The sequence below is a fragment of the Triplophysa dalaica genome, chromosome 19 (assembly GCF_015846415.1).
Source record: "Triplophysa dalaica isolate WHDGS20190420 chromosome 19, ASM1584641v1, whole genome shotgun sequence".
Lineage (NCBI taxonomy): Eukaryota > Metazoa > Chordata > Actinopteri > Cypriniformes > Nemacheilidae > Triplophysa > Triplophysa dalaica.
In genome coordinates, this window is record NC_079560.1 from 4,893,487 (window position 1) to 4,920,590 (window position 27,104).

General features: G+C 41.3%; 1 protein-coding gene across 9 annotated transcripts; it reads left to right on the forward strand.

The window, feature by feature from the left end:
* Positions 1-502: 502 nt before the first annotated feature.
* Positions 503-27,099, forward strand: sptan1 (spectrin alpha, non-erythrocytic 1). Of its 9 annotated transcripts, none has more exons than XM_056730374.1 (57): positions 503-642; positions 6,946-7,185; positions 7,398-7,523; positions 7,959-8,099; positions 8,274-8,554; positions 8,703-8,847; positions 9,097-9,251; positions 9,341-9,476; positions 9,548-9,649; positions 9,751-9,888; positions 9,989-10,099; positions 10,192-10,269; positions 10,403-10,558; positions 10,638-10,842; positions 10,978-11,159; positions 11,287-11,530; positions 11,655-11,777; positions 11,958-12,175; positions 12,462-12,554; positions 12,682-12,816; positions 12,902-13,050; positions 13,566-13,625; positions 14,844-15,042; positions 15,214-15,318; positions 15,545-15,577; positions 15,768-15,800; positions 16,069-16,116; positions 16,594-16,685; positions 16,763-16,907; positions 16,990-17,171; positions 17,337-17,436; positions 17,595-17,792; positions 17,879-18,025; positions 18,142-18,245; positions 18,335-18,497; positions 18,745-18,759; positions 20,123-20,254; positions 20,334-20,471; positions 20,585-20,689; positions 20,779-20,987; positions 21,081-21,201; positions 21,299-21,420; positions 21,507-21,639; positions 21,720-21,818; positions 21,917-22,076; positions 22,201-22,277; positions 22,383-22,592; positions 22,670-22,966; positions 23,176-23,288; positions 23,679-23,696; positions 24,057-24,119; positions 25,306-25,360; positions 25,447-25,643; positions 26,046-26,099; positions 26,185-26,331; positions 26,406-26,553; positions 26,649-27,099. In XM_056730374.1, exons 2-57 carry the CDS (start codon positions 6,949-6,951, stop codon positions 26,772-26,774), a joined length of 7,503 nt encoding a protein of 2,500 aa, XP_056586352.1. In that variant the 5' UTR covers positions 503-642; positions 6,946-6,948; the 3' UTR covers positions 26,775-27,099. The 9 variants fall into 9 exon arrangements, with proteins under 9 accessions (XP_056586352.1, XP_056586354.1, XP_056586356.1 ...); XM_056730375.1 differs by lacking the exon at positions 503-642 and adding an exon at positions 4,618-4,750; XM_056730376.1 differs by lacking the exon at positions 18,745-18,759.
* Positions 27,100-27,104: the final 5 nt, after the last annotated feature.

Here is a 27,104-nt window from a genome sequence, read left to right on the forward strand (position 1 = left end):
GATTGTATAGGCCTATATATTTGTATAGGCCTAGGTATTTTATTATTACGAATTTTTAATTTAATGCATGATATGACTTCTCATTTTAAGGATTCTGTCGATACTGCAGAACTGACTCGGCACTGGACTCTTTATTTACAGACATCCTCCTCAGACATGATACAGCAAAACCCCCAGACTTTAGAACTGGCAAGCAGATTTATTAACGCAGCATTTCCCTGGCGCAGTTACGGACAAAATGTAAAAGGGATGCAGATTCAAATCTGTAAACCTCTAATGTAATTATCTAATTTACGTGCAGGAAATTCACCAAATTATGTTTATTAAATAAGCAAACGACCTTTGGTTTAATTCCGTGGAAAAAAAATAGACACTATATTCAGACTCCGTATTTAAAACATAGTAAGTAAATAATGGGTATTATTTTATTCAAATGATTCCCTACAGACTGTTCGCCCTGTAATGTAAACAACTACTCGGCATTTTCCGTCAATTTTCGACTCGTTGCTGCAGTGCATGATGTCAGTCTCGTCTCGCGCACCTAGGTCCATTCGATCGCTCGAGCGTCGCTGTAAATTCAATCGTTGAGGTCGCCACCCGTTTCCACCCAGCTTCTGAAATAGAGCAAAAACATTACAAAAGGTAGGTATTTACACAACATAACAACTGTTTGTGTGTGTGTGTGTGTTATTTGCAAACAAAATGCATTTCTCCGACCCTTTAATCACAAAACTATTGGATTGGAATGGCTCGTTTTAGGTGGCGTTTGCTATTGCCGCGACCGTGAGGGGCGTTTCAATGACCGTTTTCACATATGTTGAAAATACTTAATCTATTTAAGTTGACTATAAACACACTGCTATTGTATCGTTGAGCAAATATAAATTTCAAATACATTTTTTCAGACGAGCTTCGCTTCACACTGCCCGACGAAGCCGTTAGCTGCTAAGCTAACACGTATTCACGGCTACATTAAACATGACACAGGTCGATGCATTACCACCTTAATTTAAATATATGTATGACTGAATGGGACAGTATAGGGTGGTTAACGGGCAACTGCATTGAATTATAATGTTATAAGCATTTGGAAAGCATTTAGACTTGCAGATGGACCACAGTTGCCTTCCAACTATTTTAATTTCTCAAAAACAATACACAAATTGTTTGATTTGATTTTGTTTTAGGAGAACGAATGAAGAGTGTTTTTTTTTATTTTCAATGGGTTAGTGTAAAGACAGATATACGTTTCGGACGGGCAGATAGGATCCGCCCTGTCTCTCTTTCTGTCATTGGATTAATTCTTTTAAAAAGAGGCCTGGGGTTTTGCTTGGCTTTTATTGATTTTTTATGGTCGTCATCTTGCATACAGTCGCAATAAACCATAACAAATGATTGCTTAGATTCATGCTTGATTATAGTAGCCTTTTGGGTAGATATGTTGTTGACTGTATTATCTGTAAAAAGGTGGTTGTTAAAAATATTCGTCTTTCCTGTAAATTATATATTTTAAAGATGGCACAAGCGGTTGTTGAAATTGAAATGATCTGCCTAAGAATTTGTAAAAAGACATTTCAAACTGTTAAAATGCTACTTGCCTTTTGAACCCATGGACTTCCCTTTTTATGGTGTAGTGGTGACTTAACCATGCATGCCAAATGCTGACTTGCCAAAGCCCCGCTGAGCATAAACAAAACCCCCAAAAGAAATGTTTTGTCTCTTAACATTAGTATGCAGTAGTCACACTAAGCGGCTTAAGTATAATATGTCTATTTTAGAATTTCACCTTCTAATCAAATTGCAGGTCTATTTTCAGATCTGGTGCCTCAATGCAATTATTCATTATGAGATAACCTTGCGCTCTGTGTCATCTCTTAGTGACTGGAATTCAGTTTTTCTACGGTTAACAGCACACACTGCCAACCAGCATATGTTGCTGAAATAAATACATTGAAGTTCATTGTTCTCCTTGTCCTGTTTCCTTGAAAAAATCTTTAGAAGGGTGTGGTGTCCTCCTGTCCCAAAACATTGAAACGGCAGTATTCTTAAGGTTGAAGGTCCTGCCAGTGCAGTTGTGCACTCTGCGTTATTTTAGTGGACCACTCCCAGTTGTCCATAATTTGTATGATGCTGAAGGTATATTTGGTATAAAGGAAGCCCTACGTACTTAAGACAGCTTATCGGTTTGTGATGTTTGTTGTAGAGAAGGAATGGCACTGTTATGACCTACACAGACTAAGTAATGCTCTGCTCATGTCCATGTTGATGCAGATATTGTGAACCCCTAAGTCATGGCTGGTTTGTGCACTACCTTAAGCCTTGTCATGCTGTACATAACAGGCCCAAGGCAGAGTGCCATTGTCTGTTCTGGTGTCACATTGCGTACCAGTGTAATGTAAACCTGATGGGGTTTACTTTTTGCCCCAGGTTCTAAGGAACACAGTTTTTCATATGTCCCCACATTCACTCTGATGCTTATCATATTTTATCTTCCCTGGATCGTTGTTATGTTATTAACTTGCATAAAATAGAAATATTATTGCATGCAGCACGGTGACTCCCTTAAGCAAGTCTTGATTTTATTGAATGTTTTTTCTATTTATATTTTAACTCGAAAACCCAAGTGTCTTAACCAATAATGTCGTTTTATATTACGCCTTGTAGCCTCCCCAGTGACAGCTTTCACCATGTCCAAGTTTATTAAACCTAAACTGAAGGTAAAGTTTGTAACAACCAGTTTGTGTTATTTTCTGTGTGTTCTTCCTCTGATTTGCTGTGGTTTAGTTAACATAGCAATTTAAAGTAAGTGTATTGTAAAGAGTTGGATCGAACCGTGTGAGTGAAGTCTTTGCTCATTTTCTCGAAAAAGAAAAACGCAAGGGCTGGGCTCTGCTTTGGCTGTCACCCCACGCAGGCCCCGTCACTGCAGGGCTGATGCTTTTCTCTGCACTGCAGTAGGAGAATAGATGGATTCATTAATGCTACCAGAGACTGTTTTGTTGCTGTAATGTTTTTTTTGCATACTTAGACCCTGAAGAATCTTAATTGAATTCACCTGGTCTGAACGTAAGTGACTGGATATCACAGTTTCCATTTGGTAAAGAGCCATATTGAGATTAATTTGATATTATTTTTGCCATATTGAAGAAGTCAGTTGTGAAGTTTGTGGCTGATGTTTGTAGTATCATGGATAATGCACGTCTAATGGTTTTTTTTTTCTAATGATTTGTGGCACTTGCATGGTTTTGTTTTTTTTGCATGATACCGAGTGACATGTTGCTGTGGATTAAGTAAATCACATTCATTTTGCTTGTGTGTGATGTATTGATCCCTGATTCTGATTTGATCCCTGATTCGATCATGTTTTAAGTTGAGTCTTAAGTTAAATTCTGTAACAACCGTTGTGACTCTTTTCTATCTGCAGATCTCCATAGTCTTAAATATTGAATATTTAGAATCAAGGCTTTCTTGTTGAGTATCTTCAACACTTGATAAATTACCCATTTGAAATGAGTCAATAGGATACGCTCTAAAAAAGGGAGGTAGATTCTTTTAATTATTCAGAGTCTAAATAATTGAAAGAATGTACCTCCCGTTTGACTGCACCTCCTGTTCTAGTGGCTCTTTGGTTTCTTCGAACAGTTACACTTATCCAAGCTGAATCCTTAGAGACAGCCCGCCTGTTTCCTCTAAATTCCTTAGGCCTGCTTCCAACCATTGTGCCGTCATCGGCCTTGGATACAGATGGGTTACCATGGAAACTTCTAGGCTTTAAACGTGACCTTACTCTGAGTATTCCCAGCTTGACAGTGGGAGTATGCTTTATGATAAGTGCTTTTACTCTAGCTGAACATTGAATGTTTGGGCGGTGAGAAAATGAGCGTTATGAAAAATGAATGCGTTATGAATTTTAAGCCAGAAGAATGTGAGACGATGAGTTTCTACTTGTCAATGTGCTAATTGCTCAGTTTTAAATTCAGTTTTATTTTAATAAACCAGGTTAATGGTTATGTGTCTCATCACTGTCTGTCACATCTTCCAAATGCTGCTTTGAGAATCTGTGCCGGCGGATTGTGGGTTATTTATAGGCCTCAGTCTCTTCTCTGAGAGAATCTGAAGAATGTCTATAAGAGGACAACCTCATTATCACTACCAAGTGGGAATTGAGAACTCTTATAGTGTCTTGATTATCTTGGTGGAGTGGGATTATATATAATTTTTATCTATTGAAATCACCTACTTTTTTGAAACGGGTTTGTGTTTCTGAAGTGGTTTTTTGACTGTATGACAAATTGTTGGTTCTACAGAACTTTTCAAATAACATAGTCTTCAGGAACTAAAATGTTTTTTAAAATGCAATCTCATAAATCTCTTGTAATCGTTCGCTGTTTCATAAATCATACATGACCGTTGGACTTTGCCTGTGTCATCATGTGGTTGGAATGTGAGAGGCAGTTATTGAAGCACTCTACTCGATGAATGAATATGCGAGGAAAAGAGGGTGTGTGAGAGAGAGAGAGAGAGAGAGAGAGAGGAACGTTCCAGAGAGCTGGTGGACTGGCATATTGGTTGTTTGGCATTGGATGTAAGTGAATACGAAAAATGATAGAGCGCGAAAGTCAGAGTGGAACAGGGAGGGATAAAAACGTGTGAACTTGTTATCAGTTGTACGCAGTCGTGTTTGAGGCGCTATCTTTTGCTTCAGCTAGACTGCAGTGATGCTATTGTGACCCCATAGCTCTGTACTCTGGTGAGTTTTTATTAGCGTTTTTATCCTTTATTTAATTGTGCAGCTTTGAGCTTCAAGGTTTAGACAACGGTCTGGAGATGTTATGCAGAGTTAGAGAGGAGAAGTAGTATTTAAAGACATGTTAGCGATTCAAAGAATGTGTCTGGAAATATTTGCTGTGCATCGGGGTGTGGTCTGTTGCGCTTTTTGCATACCTCATGTTGCAGTTTTCTTTTATCGGAATGGTGCTTTGAATTATACGGTGTCCCTGACATCTGTCCCAAATAGTGGTCAGACTGAATCTTGGCTAAGCTTGTTTTATTTCCCTGATTGATCCAAGAGGACATTGAGTTGTGGATCGTTTTGGGAGAGGCTGGGTTAGGGGGAGGGCAGAATCCATCCGGCTGATCTGGACAAAACAGGACACATCCGCACAAAAGCAGGGAGGGATAATCCCACTGCGAGCTGTGACATCAGTTGTTCATCACATCACATCTGGGTGTGTTTTGTGCTTTTCCTAATTATTAGCGATTGTTCTCTGGCCAAAGAGGATTTGATGCTTCCCAGTGTCAAACTGTGGGATTAATAGGACCTATCTCATGGATCCTACATCAGCCTTTTACTTTCTGATTTGTTGATGCTGAATACAAAAATTATAAAATATTTTATTTTCACCCTACTGTTGTGTGCATCTGGATGTTTTGTAAATTGCAGTCACTTACTTAGCTGATCTTCTGCTGATGGGTGCTTTACAAGCCAATTTTGTTTTATCATATGAATGTCGACATGGGGGTTGATGGAAAGATTCTGGCAGTTCTGCTCAGCGTAACAAAAGACTGTATTGATCTAGGCAGACAGCATGTTACATTGACTCTATGGTTGATTCCATTGACCGACCGTTGTTACATTTGTTAAAAGGGCTGTTTTGTTTCCCCCTGACCTTCAATAAGCCTTAAATGCTCGCATTTGTGTCCGTAATGGGTTTTGCTTCGGCAAATGGAGCACATGCCTCTTAAATGATCTTGGAACGGAAGCTTTCCCATAAGCACTTCTGTGAAATGATTGTCAGCTGATCTGTAAACATCTACATAAAACCACATGACAGTGCTATTATTAAATAAACTATTTTTTTTCCCTGACAGAAAGGGTCAATATTTCCATTTTAGTGCTGAAAGTAAGTAAGCTTTTTAATCTCATTTCTGCTGAAGAACATTCAACTGTTCGCACACCAATGTAGAATGAGTCCAGATGTTAGCACTTGTGTGTGAAATGAATCCTTGCTTTCAGAATGGTTTTATCATCACCGTGAATATTTTGATTATAATTGTCAAGGACTGTCTGATACATTATGTGCTATGGACCGGAACATGCGTTGGATTGTCAACTGAATACCTCATCAGCTGTTTTCATTGTAAATAATGATTATGGTAGCAATATAGGTTTGTTTTGCATTCTTCATGCAAGACTCAATTGCTGTTGTTTTAAAAACATTACTAGGTATGGGTGTTATCCTGCTCATAACGTTAGCTAACTAGGTTACCAGCAGGTTATTACCTAGAACCATGCTCTCTCAGAGGAAATGTGTGAAATGGTTCCAACTTCCACTTTAAACCCCCTGTCGATAGGAAAGGGGGACATTACATTAATGTAATCAGGGTGTGACCCCTGTCTCATTGGCCTTGGGTGAAGTCATTCTGGATACGTTTACCCCCTCCTCCCTCAACATAGCTGAAATCACACTACCCTGAAACCATGGGACAGATGCTGCTGGGTGGGGATGGATCTAGCCTTGTGCTGGTGGGGGTTGTGTTCAAAGTCAGCGGGGGGCTGATGGAAGCACTCTTTTTGTGCCTGTTAGTTCTGAGACGTAAGGAATTTCTGACGGGCCCCCTCATGTGCTCAGCTGTTGGCTATTGCTAGGAAGAGTTATCTGTTAACATAAGTTGTTTTATTAACATAAAATGGCTGCCTGAGTTGTGTGTTAAAGAACCATATGTAGAATGTTGCTTTAAGGTCTTTATCGCAAATTATATGAATTTTTTGGGCAGGGTATTTCCTGGAAGCCATTTCTATGATTCATTGTCTTTAACACTCATACTGTTTGTTCTCTCAGAAAGCTACATGGAGGTTCTTTGAAACCCTAAAAAGTTATTTTTTTAGTTGGTTTCCCCAAATTGATATTTATAGGTATATTAACCAAAACAACTTTTGTCTAGAAAATGGATGTCAGTGGAGTTAAAGTTCTGGAGTCGGCTGATGACATCCAGGACCGCCGTCAGCAAGTTCTGGACCGGTACCGACGCTTCAAAGAGCTGTCCACTGTGCGCAGGCAGAAACTTGAGGATTCGTACCGTTTCCAGTTCTTTCGTCGGGATGCAGATGAGCTGGAGAAATGGATCCAAGAGAAGCTACAGATTGCTTCTGATGAGAACTACAAGGACCCCAGTAACTTACAGGTGAGAAAATATAAGAGACAGACATTTCAAAGGCGAAACAGTGCTGTTCCCATCATAGCACTGGAACTCGTGGTTTAAAACTCAGTTTAAATGTTTTGGTTGTGAAGAGTTAATTAGGATTGCATAAAGTAATACAAATACTTCAATAAATCTAATTTAAAGCCTTAAACATATATAGAGCCTAATGTGTTTGTGTATTGCTCGTCACTCAGGGAAAGCTCCAGAAACATCAAGCGTTTGAGGCAGAGGTGCAGGCCAACGCCGGGGCCATAATCAAACTGGATGAGACCGGCAACCTCATGATAACGGAGGGCCACTTTGCAGCTGAAACCATCCGAGTAAGAGACACCTTTTTTAAAACCATTTGTAAAAATTGAGAAACTGATAATGCAACATGTTATGTGGGTGCATGTGCTTATTTGTCTACGTTGATATGGTATGTTTAATGTATCTGCCTGTATGCATCAGTCTTTCACGCCTTACCGGACAGCTCAGCGACCAGTAGTTAAAAGTGTCAATTATGGGAATTATATACCAGTAGGTACTTGAGTGTTGTGAAGCGTTATTTGTTGAATTTGTTCTACTTCTGAAATGCATGGTCTTTAAAAGAACTGTGTGCAGTGTTCTACAATCTATTAGTGATCTTAAACTTAGTTAGTCTTCCTTAAAAAATACATTTCTGGACTGAAACTGAGCTTTCTTAGAAAAACCTGCATTGGATGAGTAAAGGGCTTTGATTTTATGTTTACTCACTGCCTTCTCCTCAAACTCAGACCCGTCTAGAGGAGCTACATCGTCTGTGGGATCTGCTGCTGCAGAGGACAAAGGAGAAGGGAGTGCGTCTCCTGCAGGCCCAGAAGCTGGTGCAGTACCTGCGTGAGTGCGAGGATGCCCTAGACTGGATCAGCGACAAGGTGAGAAAACAGTAGACGTCATATTCACATCACGTCATAGACCCCAATGAAAATATGAAGTTTAGATCATATTTACAAAGAGACAAAGTCTTGAGATTTCTCATTATGTCGAAACGAAGTGTTTGGGTCCTCCATCTCGGATGAGATGAACTAAAGCTAGGTCTCGTTTTACAGGAAGCTATCGTCACCTCAGAGGAACTTGGTCAGGACCTGGAGCATGTGGAGGTTCTGCAGAAAAAGTTTGAAGAGTTCCAAACAGACTTGGCGGCTCACGAGGAGCGTGTGAATGAGGTGAACCAGGCAGCCGGTAAGCTAACCCAGGAGGACCACCCAGAGGCCGAACTCATCCTAAAGAAGCAGGAGGAGGTGAACGCTGCCTGGCAGAGGCTAAAAGGATTGGCTCAGCAGCGACAGGCCAAGCTGTTTGGGTCTGCTGAGGTGCAGCGTTTTAACCGGTAAGTGACTCGGAACAGGAAGTGATGTCAATCTTGAATCGCTGACGGTTTAAAATAAAGCCAGATAAGAGAACAGTTAGGTGAAGGAACTTAAGAATACTCGTAGAAATGGACATTGGTTACGGAAATGATAAATCGTTGTGCACAGGGATGTGGATGAGACAATCAGCTGGATCAAGGAGAAGGAGCAACTGATGGCGTCTGATGATTTTGGCCGTGACCTTGCTAGTGTTCAAGCTCTGCTGAGGAAACACGAGGGGCTGGAAAGAGACTTGGCTGCCTTGGAGGACAAGGTCAGTATCAGCACGTCTGCATACTTTTTACAATATAATTATTATTTTGGAGTCAGAAGAACCTACAGTACCAATTTGACCTTGCCAGGTTAAGTAATTGTGTATCACTTTATAGAATGTTAATTCAGCGTGCCAATTTTACAAACATTCTCAAATCTTCATGAATGTGAATTGTGGATCATTGTTAAGGCGATGGACAAAATGTCAAAAGCAAAGAGTGGTAAATGGCATATGAACTTTCTTCCCCAGGTGAACACTCTTGGTGGTGAGGCAGACCGTCTGCAGCAAACACATCCCCAGAACGCCTCTCAGATCCACCTGAAGAGAGATGAACTCATTACCAACTGGGAGCAGATCCGCACATTGGCTGCAGAGCGTCACACCCGCCTCAACGACTCCTACAGGTGAGTCACCCTTCCATGATTTTAAATCTACCATTAGCTCAGCTCCTTAGTGCTGGATTGTGATCATGTGGTTGCCGTGTATTTTCTAGGCTGCAGCGATTCACTGCAGATTTCAGGGACCTTACAAGCTGGGTGACCGAGATGAAGGCTTTGATCAATGCAGATGAACTGGCCAACGATGTGGCCGGAGCCGAAGCTCTCCTCGACCGCCACCAGGAGCATAAGGTATTTTAAAAACAATTTTTAGCTTCCGTAGCAAAGTAGATATGAATTAATAATACATTTTTATTTTTCAGGGTGAGATTGACGCTCACGAGGACAGTTTTAAATCTACCGATGAGGCAGGCCAAGCTCTGCTGAATACGGGACACTACGCCTCCGAGGAGGTCAAAGAAAAAGTATGTCTTTTGATCTGTTTTTGTTTAGGCCAGTTGTAAGCTTACTGTCTTCACAATTCTGAAATGGACATCATATTAACCTCTTATTGATTTGTGTTCAGCTGGGCATCCTGTCTGAAGAGAAGGTGTCTCTTCTGGAGCTGTGGGAGCTGCGCAGGCAGCAGTATGAGCAGTGCATGGACCTGCAGCTCTTTTACAGGGACACAGAGCAGGTCGACAACTGGATGAGCAAGCAAGAGGTAAGAGATCAGTTTGTGCAGTATGTTTGGATCATAACATTTTCTCAAAGATGTAACTTTCACTCAATGGGATGAAATGTGCAATCTTTCCTCCTCAAAGGCTTTCCTTCTGAATGAAGATCTCGGAGACTCTCTAGACAGCGTTGAAGCACTTCTGAAGAAACACGAAGACTTCGAGAAATCCCTCAGTGCCCAGGAGGAGAAGATCACTGTAGGAAACCATATATTTCACTAAAAACCAGTTCACACCCAATTATATTTAGTTAATATTTTGTTTATTTTGTTTTATTCTTAAATTTGCAGGCCCTGGATGAATTTGCAACCAAACTGATCCAAAACAACCATTACGCCAAGGAGGATGTGGCCACCCGCAGAGATGCAGTAAGTGGAGATTAGCACCCTGAAATGCCCTTCGATACAGAGTGGCAAGCAGTTTCTTCGCCTCAATGATTGCTGACAAAATGCTGAATCACAGGTAGCGCTGCGCTTTAAACCTCTTGTTTTTGTACTTCAGCTGCTGAGCAGACGCAACGCCCTTCATGAGCGTGCTCAGTTTCGCCGTACTTCCCTGGAGGACTCTTTCCATCTGCAGCAGTTTTTCCGGGACTCTGACGAGCTCAAGAGCTGGATCAATGAGAAGATGAAGACTGCCACTGATGAGGCCTACAAGGTGCATGTTTTGCTGATGGACACAAGCTTTTACGAATGTTGGAGTTTTATTTACAGTCCTCTACTTAATGTTCTTTTAGGACCCATCTAACCTGCAGGGGAAGGTGCAGAAGCACCAGGCCTTCGAGGCCGAGCTCTCTGCCAATCAGAGCCGCATTGACGCGCTGCAGAAGTCAGGCCAGGAGCTGGTTGATAGGAAACATTACGCCACCACCGAGGTGTCCACACGCATGGATGAGGTCAGCTCACAGTGGAAGAAACTTTTGGAAGCAACTGAGCTTAAAGGTGAGAAATAATGACTGCTTCAAGCTATATGTTCTAGCTGATTAATAGTTTTCATTTGCAGTAGTGCAAGCGATTCAGTCTCAATGTTATCGATAGATGCATTTTACAGTGACATCACTTCCTTTTCACTTTCAGGCATTAAATTGCGTGAAGCCAACCAGCAGCAGCAGTTCAATCGTAATGTTGAAGACATCGAGCTGTGGTTATATGAGGTGGAGGGACACCTGGCCTCTGATGACTTTGGCAAAGACCTGACCAGCGTCCAAAACCTTCAAAAGAAACATGCTTTGCTGGAGGCGGATGTGGCAGCCCACCAGGTAACAAACTTTGGTTACTGTGGATGTTAATACAAATGCAGATGCTTTGAAATTATGGTTCTTCTGCTTTGTCAATGTAATCTCAACAGTCTTTTTCAACGGAGAGCTTTTATTATCTCTTTGACAGGACCGTATTGATGGCATCACCATTCAGGCCAAGCAGTTCCAGGAGGCCGGCCATTTCGACGCTGATAACATCCGTAAGAAACAGGAGGCTATGGTGGCACGTTATGAGGCCCTTAAGGAGCCCATGGCTGCTCGTAAGCAGAAGCTGTCAGACTCTTTGCGCCTCCAGCAGCTTTTCAGAGATGTGGAGGATGAGGAGACCTGGATCCGAGAAAAGGAACCCATCGCTTCCTCTACAAACAGAGGTTAGTATCCAGATTGAGTTTCGTAAGCGAAAGTCTTGGTGGAAGGATCTGACATTTTAAAGACATGAGAATAAACCTGGTTAATTGATACTCATAGAGCATTCAACTTCTTGCATTCTCTCAGGAAAAGACCTTATTGGAGTGCAGAACCTTCTGAAGAAGCACCAGGCCCTACAGGCAGAGATTTCCGGTCATGAGCCCCGTATCAAGGCTGTCACGCAGAAAGGCGAGGCCATGGTGGATGAGGGTAAGAATTAGTTTTTGGTGACTTAAACCAGGTATCGAAATAAACAAATAAGCAATTGGCTGTGTATAGCTTTGGGAATGGCATTGACATTGTGAAAAACTGCAGAACTCTTGACAAGAATATTCTTTGGGTTTATTGAATGTCCTGAACAAATATTGTGTCTTCTTTTTCTAAATTTAGGTCACTTTGCAGCGGAGGATGTGAAAGCTAAGCAACAGGAGCTACACAACCGCTGGGATGGGCTGAAGGGAAAAGCAGCTCAGCGCAGGCAAGATCTGGAGGACTCTCTGCAGGCCCAGCAGTACTTTGCTGATGCAAATGAGGCTGAGTCCTGGATGAGAGAGAAAGAGCCCATCGTGGGAAGCACCGATTATGGGAAGGATGAGGACTCTGCAGAGGTGAAGAATGGGGCGGGGCTTGATTATATCTGAACTGTCCAGTTTTAAGGTTTAAAGGGCTGAGATAAGGTTTATATCGTATATAGTAAAGTCAAAGTTCCTTGGTTTCCTTTCAGTTATGATTTTCGATGATCTTTTAATTATTGTTTATAGATTCAAGAAATGCTTAACTGGCAGATTTACAGTTCATTTATTGATGATTTTTTGATCCCTTATGGAGAATGGGACGCTACTTCACTTAAACAGAAAATTTCGAGAGCTCTTATAACTGTTTTTAAACTTACAGGCTCTGCTGAAGAAACACGAGGCGTTGATGTCTGATCTGAGTGCATATGGAAGCAGCATCCTGGCCCTTAAAGAACAGGCTCAGGCCTGCAGAGTAAGACTTCATAATAACGTTACTTCTATACCTTTTCCATTTTATGCTAATTCTGTATCCGTGAATGTTTTGTTTTTTCAATTCCCTGTCAATCACATCTGACTTTTTACGCGGGATCTGTCAACAGCAACAAGTGGCCCCCACTGACGATGAGACTGGTAAGGAGCTGGTTCTTGCTCTGTACGACTATCAGGAGAAGAGTCCACGTGAGGTCACCATGAAGAAGGGTGACATCCTCACGCTGCTCAACAGCACCAACAAGGTAAGAATGCTCGCAACAATTTATCATGCGATGACTCCGTATTTAAAAGCAAAGGAACTCACAGATGTGTTGTCTGGTGCTTTAGGACTGGTGGAAAGTGGAAGTGAATGACAGACAGGGCTTTGTTCCCGCGGCGTATGTGAAGAAGTTGGACCCGACTCAGTCATCCTCTCGTGAGAATCTGCTGGACGAACAAGGCAGCATCGCTCTCCGACAGGAACAGATTGATAATCAGTAAGAGTCGTTTCGCCTTCAGGTTTCTCATAACGAGACTTTAGATTTGTGCAAATCTTTTTTTTTTACTATGAACTAGGGCTGACAATTTAAATATGTTAATTTGTATTAATTATAAACCAGGCTTATTAACCCGTAGATAAAATGTACAATCAAGCAACAAGACTTCCACGTTTACTAAGAGAAGTTAGCATGGAATCAGTAAAGGTGATTCATTTGATTAGATTTTAAAATGAGAAATTGACAGCCCTAGTTATAATTTTTCAATCTACTAATTTACCCTCTGAAACAAATCATAATTCTTTTAACACAAACCTAATTTACCCTCTGAAACAAATCATAATTCTTTTAACACAAAGCTTCTTTCATATTTCTCTTTAGCTTTCACCTCAAAAAAGGCTGCTATAACTACCTTTAATCTTAATAATGTTTCTGATCCGTTGTTACTCCTCTTTGCTTTCTTTCTTTCCTAATTGAAATGCTTGCATGTGTCTGCTTGCCTTGCCCTGTGGCAGGACTGTAGCCACCAAGGAGGCATGCAGCGTGTCTGTGCGCATGAAGCAGGTGGAGGAACTGTGAGTAGGCCTGACCCATGTCTTATCCTTGAATAAAGAACGTGCAACCTCATTCATCTTGCCATTTTCATCTTTCTTGTCGATACATGTGCTCTTTCTTTCTAATTTTGCTGTTAAAATTAATCTGTCTTTCAGCTAATCTGTGTCCCCTGTCAAATCTGCTCAAAACCTAGTCTACTGAGTGAATAGAATGGATTCTTGACTGCATTTTAGTGATTGATACAAAACAATTCACATGGAGAGTAAATCTGTCAGTGGGACTTTTTGCTGCTATACTAAACAAGGAGAATCTGTTTCTCTTTTAAATATGAAATATATTATTTTTTTACTACATTGATAAATGCTTTTCACTTAACCATTAAAATATATATTTGTAATTCTCCTAATGAATATGCCATCTTGAATTTTTTCATCCCAGAGATTTGTGCAGTACATTTGGGATTGCCTCATAAACTAAAGTATAAACTTTACAAGTTAGCTTAGTTTAGCTGCCTACTGCAATGTTGGCCCGACAGACAGCTGACTAGGTTTTGAAACTTCATCAACTCTTCTATTCTGTCGAGTGATAGAAGGTCTTCTTTGTTGTGACCCTTGGATTTTTTTTATGACCTTTTCCTTTTGTTTAGATCTGGTTTGTATGTTTTGTGTTTTATACTGCATTTTCAGTTACTTGAAAATGCAGATTTCACACCGACTGTGAACCCATGTACCCTGCTGGAGAGCATCTGTGCACTTAGATAAACTACTGAGATTTCAAAACGTATTTCAAAAAAAAGTATAGTACTATACAAACGTTTAGGCATTTGTGAAAATGAAGTAATGTTTTTCTAAATCATACCCTGAAAAGTTTTTAATGAAGTTTATAGTAGAGTGACAAAATCAGTTCCTGGGTAGTTTTTATAAAGTTGTTGCAGTTATTTTATGAATGACTGGATGATGTTACGTTTTTGCCTTGGAGAAGATAAGAAGATAGGTTTCTCTGAACATTGTTCTTTATGATTGAATTTCCAGCTTATACTACTTTTAGAAGATAACATAAAAGCCTGAAGACACAAAGCCTAAGACCGTTGCACAGTACTGTATGTAATCAAATCTCTCTTAAATTGATTCAGAGATGGCTTCCTCTCCAGTTATACTCTCCTAGAGGGAGATTGTCCAGTCCCTCCATAAAGATGGTGGAACATTGCATTAAATTCCCTGTCCTCTTTTCTCTCTCAGGTATGGTACTCTGATAGATTTTGGTGAGAAGAGGAAGGACATGCTGGAGAAGAGTTGCAAGAAGTTCATGCTTTTCCGCGAGGCGAACGAACTGCAGCAGTGGATCAATGAGAAAGAGTCAGCTCTTACCAACGAAGAGGTCGGCTCTGATCTTGAGCAAGTGGAAGTCCTGCAGAAGAAGTTTGATGACTTCCAGAAGGTAAGTTTTAGCTCATTTGGGACGGCTATGTAAAGTAAACTTCAAACAAACCTCAAGTAGGTCTAATGTAGTCTAGGGTTTTGGAAGAAGAAGTTTAATGAACAAATATAGCATTGCACATTAGAAGTTGCTGTCTTCCATATTTAAACAATCTCCTTTTGGTTGTAATAGGATCTAAAAGCGAATGAGTCTCGTCTGAGGGACATAAACAAGGTGGCTTCAGAGCTGGAGTCTGAAGGGCTGATGGCAGAGGAAGCTCCAGTTGTACAGGCCCAGGTGAGCACTCACAATATGATCCATGTCCTTCACATTTTGATTTTACATCTCTCATCAAATATAAAACATTTCATTCATTAGTTTATTGTGAACGTGTGAGTGTACTATACTAAGTATACTGTAGATATGAATCGTATACTTAGATTTTTTCAGATCATGAATGTGGTGATCTTACCTATGTTTTCCTTTTCTCCTCCTCCCATCTTCATACCTTCATCCCACCCAGCAACAAGAGGTGCTGGGTTCAGCTCCTGGCAAGGTCATTATTGTTTTATGCCCTTCATTTTATCTGAACAGTGGTTGGAATTAGAGATATATTGGAAATATACCAATAATCACTTTGACCAGTGTGTTTTAATGATATTACAATTTCTTAATATTGTGAATTGTGTGTCAAAATCAATTGATTTTATGATGTTTAAACTTATTGTATGGGTCTTGTTTCACAGGATGAAGCAGACAAAGGTGCATCTCCTTGGAAGGTAATGCAACACCATGGCTTACATTTGAAATGCTTCAAGTAATATTAAAAGATTTTGTGTAGTGTTTATTAATAGCATACTTAAATTTGATGTGGTGTTTGGGCTTGGCTTGACCTGGGTTTTGTTCACAGTGGTAATTTGCTCTGACTTTGGTTACAAAAGAAAAAAAAACTCAACTCACATGGTAGTGCTCTTTTGACAGCTGTGTTTTTTTCTGTTCCTTCCCTGTCTTCTGTCTCTTCCTTGGTAATTCTTTGACTCGATATAGTCTGTTCGATTGGCTGTTCAAACAACGGCCAACTTTAATACTATAAAGGTAAGATTGCAAGTAAACCTGTATTTCCTCAACCCACCCCATTAAACCCTGCATTCTGTCTCTGTACCTACAATACTAACTCATTATGGTGCTCTTACGCTGGTGTCACGTCCCATTACTGAACCGTCACAGTTGTGAAGTTGAACCCCCATCCCTTTTCTTAGATCTGTTTGCCATAGTGTTCTGTCATTAATAGGGACAATTTATTGTCCAAAGCTTGCTGTTTTGGTGGGGCTAAATGAGTTGTTGTAGAATGCATTAACACTTTTTTGAGTATTTGGCTAGTGCAACCACCCAACTCTTTCATAAAAATTTGTCCACCAGGAGCAAAATTTGAGAACCTTGTGTTAGGCCATTTAACTTACTTGCATGAAATGAACAGTAAACGCATTGTACCGTAGCGGCTTGGATCATTAGCTCATTGGAAGCCGTTATTAATCTCTTATTGGCTGCTCAATGTCATGTGTTTTTCTGTAGGAGCTTAACAACCGCTGGAGGTCTCTGCAGCAGCTGGCCGAGGACAGAAGCAACATGTTGGGCAGTGCTCATGAGGTGCAGAGGTTCCACAGGTACATACAACCATCATACAACCGATGACCAATGAGCTTATCAAGTGCCGAGAAACTAAACTCGTTGTGTTTTTCAGGGATGCGGATGAGACCAAGGAATGGATTGAAGAGAAGAATCAAGCCCTGAACACCGATAACTACGGTCATGATCTCGCCAGCGTGCAGGCTCTGCAGCGTAAGCACGAGGGCTTTGAGAGAGACCTGGCTGCTTTGGGTGACAAGGTAAGAACTTTCCAGCAGTTAACGGCTGGTTCCTTGGTTAAGAACAGCTGATGATGATGAGATTATGGTTTTCCTGTCGCAGGTGAACTCTCTGGGGGAGACTGCCGAGCGTCTGATTCAGTCTCATCCTGAAGCGGTGGATGACATTCAGGAGAAATGCACCGAGCTGAACACAGCCTGGAGCAGCCTTGTGGGACGCGCCGACCAGCGCAAAGAAAAACTGGGCAACTCGCATGATCTGCAGCGATTCCTCAGTGACTTCAGGTGAGGAAAATATGGAATGGTTTTTATGCGACATCAAGGCACGTTGGCGTACATGTTTATCCAAAAGTGTTCTACAAGTCAATCTATTAACTGCAATTACAACCAAGACACCATCAAACTTTATTCACAAATGAATCCTTATAAGTCTGTGGTGTCGTCTTCCAGGGATCTCATGTCCTGGATCAATGGAATCAGAGGGCTGGTGTCTTCTGATGAGTTGGCCAAGGATGTCACTGGAGCTGAAGCTTTGCTGGAGAGACACCAGGTACTGAATGCCATGAAGAAACATCCAAGTACTCGGTGCCGAAGCATGTTTTCATGTTGTAGTCTATCATAAAATCCTATTTAGTCCATGGACAGAAATAATTATATCCAATTTTTATGAAATTGTATTTGGTCAATTATTTTCTGTCTTTCACTTAGGAGCACCGCACTGAGATTGATGCCCGTGCAGGCACCTTCCAGGCCTTCGAGCAGTTTGGACAGCAGCTGCTCGCTCGTGGCCACTACGCCAGCCCTGAGATCCAGCAGAAGCTAGAGGCTCTCGATCAGGAGCGGGCCGACCTGGAGAAGGCCTGGGTCCAGCGCAGAATGATGCTGGACCAATGTCTTGAGCTGCAGGTCAGCAAAGACCATTTTTACAACAAAAACCGAACCACACAAGGCAATGTTTCCAGCAACTAACATTCTTTGAACTCCTCCTATAGCTGTTCAACCGTGACTGCGAGCAGGCTGAAAACTGGATGGCAGCACGTGAGGCTTTCCTGGCCAGTGATGATAAGGGCGACTCCTTGGACAGCGTAGAGGCTCTCATCAAGAAACATGAGGACTTTGACAAAGCCATCAATGTCCAGGTCTGTTTGCATCATCATGATATGAATTTGCCGAGGTGATTTAACGTTTGTGCAGTTTGGTTAGTGGTTGGTAGTGTTTGCTGCATTAATCAATTCAATGTATGATTCTATTATAGGAGGAGAAGATCGCAGCCCTACAGTCTTTTGCGGATCAGCTTGTTAGCGCTGACCATTACGCCAAGCCTGACATTTTCAACCGGCGCAATGAAGTCCTGGACAGGTCAGTTTTTGTTGCGTCACAGTTCACACTAATTGACATTTTTGTGATGTTGTGTCACATGCTGATGAATGCATTCTCCTGACCTCAAGGTGGCGCCGTCTGAAGGCTCAGATGATTGAGAAGCGTTCCAAACTGGGCGAGTCGCAGACTCTGCAGCAGTTCAGCAGAGACGTGGATGAGATCGAAGCGTGGATCAGCGAGAAGCTCCAGACCGCCACCGACGAGTCTTACAAGGACCCGACAAACATCCAGGTAACATTCCACTTAAGGAATCTGGCTCATCTTCTGAATTTCAGATATAGTCAGATTTGTCATAATGTTTTATTATTTTCAAATGTTGTAATGACAATTCTTCTTCTTAAGTCTAACCTAAATATGTAATAGCTTATTAAACACAGCAGCTCTAATCAATGTTTCTCCTGTAATCCCCAACTCAACCCAACTGTTTTTGAGGAAGTTTAACTGAACCTCTGTCTGTGTTCCCATTGTCTGTTTCTAGCTGTCCAAACTGCTGGTAAGTGGAGTAGTGTGCCAGAGCTAACTAACCCTAGTAGGGTCTCTCCACTTGTTTGTTGTCTCGTTTTTGATGTGTCTGTATACTTTTATTTGAGTTCCGTATGTCTGTGTCCGCACTTTCAAATGTTTTGCTTTGTATAGTCGTATCATCGTGTCAGTGTCCTTTCTTGCACCCATCAGTGCAGCATTTTTTTATCTCGCTGGGATGTCTTTGTTTAATTAATTGCACACATAAAAAACTGAGCATTCTACATTTTTACTCTCGCTTAAGTTAAACGGTTATTTTGGCATTTATTCTAGTTTTCTATTAAGATACTAAATCTGGCTTTACAGCCGGATAATTCGTCTCAGAAAAAAATAGAAAGTCATGAGTATGCTATGCATACTACAGTATGTTTTTCTGAACATAGACATGTCAAACCAGAGAGAGGAGATGGAAAGGTTCTTTCAAACATATAATTCAGCTTTGCATTTTTTGTGAAATAGTGTGTTAAAACAACAAAATCAATAACACATTTGCTATGCCAAGAATTCTTATGCAGTACAGTACCAGCAGCCCAGCTTCCCTTGTATGTATCAGCAAATGCTTTACATAAGCTGTTTGGAAGTGCCTTTTCCTTCTTCCTGTATCTCTGGACCCTAAGAAAATGTGGAATGATCTCAGACAAAACACCCCAACGCCTGTAGGTTCTCCAGAACTCATTGTGTGCTAGATAATGTCCTTTCAGTCCATCATTTGTCCATCAATGTTCCATCAGACTTTGTTTGTGTCCTGTTCAGAGTTTTTGAGTTCCAAGTGTTGTTTGTCCATGTTTGGTGGTGTGTAAATTCACCTTCACTTTTGCTTTTTCCATGCCGATGGGGTATCCGCGTCATGTGTTTGTTTTGTGATGTGTATGTTCTGTTGTTATTTATGTTAAAAGTCTCTTTCATGACTACAGATAGGACATCAAAATTTACAAACCGTCTTTACGTAGACTATTGCACACATTTCAGATGAATTTCAGATACCATAGCTATTTGAACAAGGCTTGTTTTTGCACTGCTTTTGCAGAGATAAGTTTGTGAAAATGACACATGAATATACACCACAGTGTAGTGCTGGGCAATATATTTCCAATATATTTACAGGGAGTTTGTTGTAAAAAGAATATGAAGCATAATAGGGAAAACAGCGTTCTTCATTCAAAAATGTATAACATTTAATTGGCCAAAAAAATTCACTATATCACCCAGCTCTACTTCACAGGTAGATACAAAACCAGCTATTGCTTTTCCAAGTCTGCACCCATAGCTGCACCTATGCATGATTTCACTGTGTGTGGCTCAGTTTTGCTCTTTCGCTTTGTCACCACTTTTAGAGCAAACACCAGAAGCACCAGGCTTTTGAGGCTGAATTACACGCTAACGCTGATCGTATCCGGGGGGTGATAGACACGGGCAATGCTCTCATCCAGAGAGGTGCCTGTGCTGGAAGTGAGGATGCCGTCAAGGTAACAATCTCGGGTATTTCAGTAATAAGCGTGTTGTTGCAGTTTGTACTCAGCTTGTCATGTTCACATTCACCTTCAGGCTCGTCTGAATGCTCTGGATGAGCAGTGGCAGTTCCTCGTCAACAAATCTGCAGAGAAGAGTCAGAAACTGAAGGAGGCGAACAAGCAGCAGAACTTCAACACTGGCATCAAGGACTTTGACTTCTGGTTGTCTGAGGTATTGATTTATATTTTATGACTGTAAGAACAGTTCTCTGTAGGTCTTTACGGTTAATAACAGTAGAAAAGTTAATATTTCAAGACTTTTGACATTATATCCTCTTTTGTTAGGTTGAGGCTCTTCTTGCCTCTGAGGACTATGGGAAAGATCTGGCCTCGGTCAACAATCTACTTAAGAAGCACCAGCTTCTTGAGGCCGACATCTCTGCTCATGAGGTAGAGTACAACCCATAAAGTCCCAAAAAGGTAAAGTCCTGTGCACTGTAGTACTCTAGTTGCTCATGGGTTTCCTTGTATTCCGATAGGACCGTCTGAAAGATCTCAACGGCCAAGCTGACAGCCTGATGGTCAGCAGCGCTTTCGACACCTCTCAAGTCAAGGACAAGCGTGACGCTGTGAACGGCCGCTTTACCAAGATTAAGAGCATGGCCGGTGGACGCCGTTCCAAGCTGAACGAGTCGCATCGTCTGCATCAATTCTTCAGGGACCTGGATGATGAGGAGTCTTGGATAAAGTAAGATTACACCATAATCTTAAATTGTCTCAAACTTGTTGAGTTGCTAAAAGAACTGTTTGAAAAAATGTCCTACCTTTTGTTTTCCACCAGGGAAAAGAAGCTGTTGGTGAGCTCGGAGGATTATGGACGTGATTTGACAGGAGTACAGAATCTGAGGAAGAAACATAAGAGGCTGGAGGCGGAGCTTGGAGCTCATGAGCCAGCCATTCAGGTGAGGAGAAACTTGAACATTTGATTTTAAGAATATAGAGGGCATGGCCCTGACTTTTGAGATACAGCTAAATGCTAACTTTTTTTTGGTGTTGCAGTCTGTGTTGGAAACTGGGAAGAAGCTGTCTGATGACAACACCATCGGACAGGAGGAGATCCAGCAGAGGCTGGCTCAGTTTGTGGAGCATTGGAAGGAGCTGAAGGATTTGGCTGCTGCCCGGTTAGAACTTTGGGTTTTTTCTCCTCTCTTTTATCTTCTGTGTATCCCAGGCGGTATTTTGAAAGTTGTCATTTATTGATATTCAGTGGGCAGAGACTAGAAGAGTCACTGGAATATCAGCAGTTTGTTGCGAATGTCGAGGAAGAGGAAGCCTGGATTAATGAGAAACTGAACCTGGTTGGAAGTGAGGATTACGGAGATACGTTGGCAGCTGTGCAGGTATAGTTGATTCATATAAGAAGTTCTAGAAAACTAATCCAAACAGAAGAGCATTCTAAGCATTTGGTCTTGTTTTGCAGGGCTTGTTGAAGAAGCATGAAGCATTTGAGACAGATTTTACTGTGCACAGGGATCGAGTCAATGATGTGTGTTCAAATGGAGATGAACTCATTAAGAAGGTACCGTTTAACTAATGCATTTACATTTATTGTACGTAAAATAAGCTTCACTGGTGTTTATGAGGGGGCTGTTTGTAAAACTGGATGTTTTTGTGCAGGAGAATCACCACGTGGAGAACATCGTGGCTAAAATGACGGCCCTGCGTGGGAAGGTATCAGAGCTGGAGAGAGCTGCCGCCCAGAGGAAGGCCAAGCTGGATGAGAACTCTGCCTTCCTGCAGTTCAACTGGAAGGCTGATGTGGTGGAGTCCTGGATCGGTGAGTAACTGAGTTAAAAAAAGTGTTTTTGAACATGGGAAATGTCATGCAAATGAACTAAAAGGTTGGTTTTCTCTATTGTTCCTTTGGAATCTATAACCGTGTTTGTGTACCATTTAATCAGGTGAAAAGGAAAACAGCCTGAAGACAGACGACTACGGTCGTGATCTGTCCTCTGTGCAGACGCTGCTCACCAAACAAGTATGACATGAACGATGCATAACTAAACAAAATCTCAGTTTGTGAATGCATGTTGTCTCCTCAGCAAAATATAGGCCCTGATCTTCTTTCCTCCACCTGCCTTAGGAAACCTTTGACGCTGGTCTACAGGCCTTCCAGCAGGAGGGCATCACCAACATCACAGCCCTCAAAGACCAGCTGCTCGCTGCCAAACACGTGCAGTCTAAAGCCATCGAGGCTCGTCATGCCACCCTCATGAAGCGCTGGAACCAACTTCTGTCGAACTCAGCTGCCCGCAAGAAGAAGCTCCTGGAGGCCCAGGAGCACTTCAGAAAGGTATGAAACAAGTTTACGGCCTGAAAAGAAGTTTCCAAAAACAAGATTGTCTTGCTGTAATGTTGACCTATTTTCAGGTCGAGGATCTGTTCCTCACTTTTGCCAAGAAGGCTTCGGCCTTCAACAGCTGGTTTGAGAATGCTGAAGAGGATCTGACCGACCCCGTCAGGTGCAACTCTCTGGAGGAGATCAGGGCCCTGCGAGACGCTCACGATGCATTCCGCTCATCTCTGAGCTCAGCGGAGGCCGACTTTAGCCAATTGGCAGAGCTCGATCGCCAGATCAAGAGTTATCAAGTGTCATCCAACCCGTATACCTGGTTCACCATGAATGCGCTAGAGGAGACCTGGAGGAACCTTCAGAAGATCATTAAGGTAAAGAGAGGAATACTGACACGTTATTTTTATTTGATAGAAAAACATGGAATATCGTTGACCACTCTTCAGAATCAACACTAGCATTTTCTTGATGCATTCTCGCTATAACTTTACAGTCCAAAAAATACTGACTTCTGTTGGTATATTATATATTAGCATATTTTTCATTCTCTAGTAACGTTGTTCTCTGATACTTTGCTTTCCAGGAGCGTGAGCTGGAGCTGCAGAAGGAACAGAGGAGGCAAGAGGAAAACGATAAACTCAGACAGGAGTTTGCCCAGCATGCCAATGCCTTCCACCAGTGGCTACAGGAGACCAGGTACACACGCCACACAGTGTGCTGAGCTGCTCTCTTTATCACATTACATTTCAAGGGATTTGTACACTGAACACCACACACATGTATTTTCCTTATCACCATATAACTTTCTGAAATGTCCAATTTCGTTGTGCCTTTAGTCTTGGAATCACTGCATGCTTTGTTGTGTTGTCTGTTTAAGTGATGGAATTCATGTAAAACACTTGATATGCTACAGTTGGGCTTTGTGCTGGTCCACTTCTGTGCACATGTGCCCACACGTGAATGTTAAGTAGTGTCACCGCTCAATGTGTTAACTGTTTATCTCTCTCTTTTTATCTATCCCCGTCCCTTCTCCCTTGTCGACGATCTCGCTGCTACCTCGATGCTTGGGATCATTTCTCAAATCAGGACATATCTACTGGATGGGTTAATATTACATTTTTCTATTTTACTACAATGTGTGTGTGTTAATGTGTGTGTGTGTGTGTGATGTGGCGTTTAAGTAAAATGCATTGTGAAATTGAAACTTTAAAATATACTTCTTGGCATAGCATGAATTTGGGAGTTTCCGGTTAGGACAGTTTTCATCCAAGGTGTCATGTGATCATTTCCTGACTTTTTAGATTTTGTCATTCTTTGGGTCATCAAAAATGACTTAAGATGGCTGTTATTTTGCATATTTTATGGTATGTTTTTGTCAATATTTCCAAATGTATTCTTTTCTGTTTTTTCACACTCTTTTTCCATTTCCTCTTCATTCCCCACATCCCTCGTGTCTCTGAATAGCATAGCCTATCGGAGGGTAATCCGTGTCTATCAGTATGAAGTCGATGATGATCTTTCCGGAAGGTCTTTTCCGATTTTTCCTTCTTCTGATTGGCCTCTTACTCCCACCCCTCACACCCTTTGGGTTTTTTTCTCATGCACTCGAGTCTGACCCCCACCAATAAGGCTCTCTGTGTGTGTGTTCTCTTCACTAACACTCACTGCAATGTGCCGTGAGGCTTTTTTTGAGATGAACCCTTCCAGCTTCTTAATCCACCAAGCCTGGCTTTGGCACCAATGTTAAGGAGTGTGAACACTTCATCTCATTCTTTAAACGTTTTTTTCCATCCACGTTTGTTATTTCAGTTTTTTCTTCATTTTAGAGAAAATCTTCATGCACCAGATTCAGGGTGGAAACTGCAATGTGGAACTGCAATTTTCTTTATCCTGATCTGAATTTGGTCACCAGTGCATTGACATTTTTGTGTCACTTCTAGTTGTAAATACAACTGTTGAAATAACGGCACTTTTATTATTAACTCCATAGAACTTTCGGTTTTGCACATTTTGCTTTTTAAAGCGATAGTTTCCCAAGAATAGAACTCTACCATTTTAGGTATGACTGATATACTTATGTGGAACACAATGAGAAATTTTGTAAAATACAGTCAATGAAAGTGAATTGAAAACCTAGTGTATGTAGTTGGGTGTTTGACAAAGGAAAGTCAGTCATTAGTATAAATTAAGAGTAAATGACAATTTTCATTTTTTTGGTGAATTATCGCTTTAAAACTGTGCATACATTCATGTATAAAAACAAGCAGTGGTAAGAATATAGCAGTTTCTATCCCTGTGGGCAGTGGCCCTAAACAAGCATGGTCTGGATTACCATGGATATAAGTTGGCTTTGTTAGCATGACTTTGGTTATTGTAGTTGCATTCTGGGATCCCTTGTAGTTGTCACTCCTTATCTACTACAAAACAATTGGTAAGTCCTGCTGTGACCTATTTAAAGGGCATTTTAGGAGGTTTGAGATAAAAGCTATAGAACCAGTATGACAAGTTATTATATGTAAATATTAACCTTATAGCAGTCAGTATGTCTTTGTTTCAAGTGATATAAATTTTAGTTTTGAACTATTATAATCACAGTCAGTTGGATTGGCTCTGATGAAGACTGATATGAGGTGTGAATGAGATGTTTTTGGATGGATGTGCCATGTGTTCTTGGACACCTTCCTCTGGTTTTAATGTTATTGTGTGTGTGCAGGTCCTGCATGGTGGAAGAATCCGGCACTTTAGAGTCCCAGCTAGAGGCTACTAAGGTGAGACCAAAGAAGAAGGAACAAATCTTACAAGACATGTCGACACGCTCTATTCTCATATCTTGTTCTTCTGGGTTTCTCTGTAGCGCAAGCACCAGGAAATCCGTGCCATGCGCAGCCAGCTAAAGAAGATAGAGGACCTGGGAGCAGCCATGGAGGAGGCACTGATCCTGGACAACAAATACACAGAACACAGCACAGTCGGTCTGGCCCAACAGTGGGACCAACTTGACCAGCTGGGCATGAGAATGCAACACAACCTGGAACAACAGATCCAAGCCAGGTGCCACATCTCACACAATCCTTAATCCCAAAGATTTTAAATAGATGATTATAATTGATAGACATTTTAGACAATTTACATTGATAACATGATAATATGATAAATTGTATTTAAAATAATCCAACCCTCTCCATTGACTTTGTATTGGGGGAGGCTGCCGCCTTGTTTACTGTACAGCTTGTCACAGAGCAGCTTTTAGACATGGTTCTGTTTTTTGTTATAATTCAGAAATGACAAGGAGGCTGCTTCCCGCCATGTGATTTTTTTTTTAATCGATTGATATCACTATTTATACATTATAATAATTAAATGGTTTATATTTGTTATTATTAGTTATTAGTAATTGTAATATATTATCTGTTCAAAATATTATTACTGACTGTTCTTGCTCATCATCTGTAGAAACACAACAGGAGTAACAGAAGAGGCCCTGAAGGAATTCAGCATGATGTTCAAGTAAGTGAACTCTCATGAAGACAAACCAAAATATTATATCGTTTAACAGTGTTTTTGATACATCATTTAAAATGTCTGTTCCCAGGCACTTCGACAAAGAAAAATCTGGACGTCTTAATCACCAGGAGTTTAAATCCTGCCTGCGGTCTCTGGGGTACGACCTGCCCATGGTTGAAGAAGGTGAACCAGACCCAGAGTTTGAATCTATCCTGGACATCGTAGATCCCAACAGGTGAGGAATACACATTATAGTGTGTACTGGAGGTTCTAAATTTGATGTGCTAACTTCTCTGTTTTTTTGTTCAGGGATGGGAACGTGTCCTTGCAGGAGTACATGGCCTTCATGATCAGCCGAGAAACAGAGAATGTGAAGTCAAGCGAGGAGATTGAGAGTGCCTTCCGTGCTCTCAGTGCCGAGAACAAACCTTTCGTCACCAAGGAAGAGTTATACCAGGTACTGTATTTCCACTGAGTGACCTTACTAATTCATGTATGAAACAATTGTTGGTGTTTGAAATAAATACTCAGTGGTTTCTTATTTGTCTACAGAACTTGTCCAAGGAACAAGCAGACTACTGCATTTCCCACATGAAGCCCTACCTGGACGGCAAGGGTCGCGAAATCCCATCGGCATTCGACTTCGTGGAATTCACCCGCTCATTATTTGTCAATTGATTCCCCACCCCCTTGCCTGCCAGTGACCAATCGGGATGCGTTTTCCCTCTCACATGACCACACGACTAAACTGCATGGATCTGAATAAAGAATTCTCTATAGCACCCAATATAGCAATACCTGTAACTTGCTATCAATCTTAACCTTGTGTATTTATCTGACACTTCCTCTTGCTTCACTGACAAAAGTTGTAGTAGTGGATCTGTCCGTCTTTTATTGTGGTTGTTTTTAGCTGTTAAGTGCTTTGCTTTAAGAAACCTATAGAGGATGTGCTGTAACATCACCGATGAGACTGCAGTGTGCTTCAATAAACGCTACTGGTTATAACTG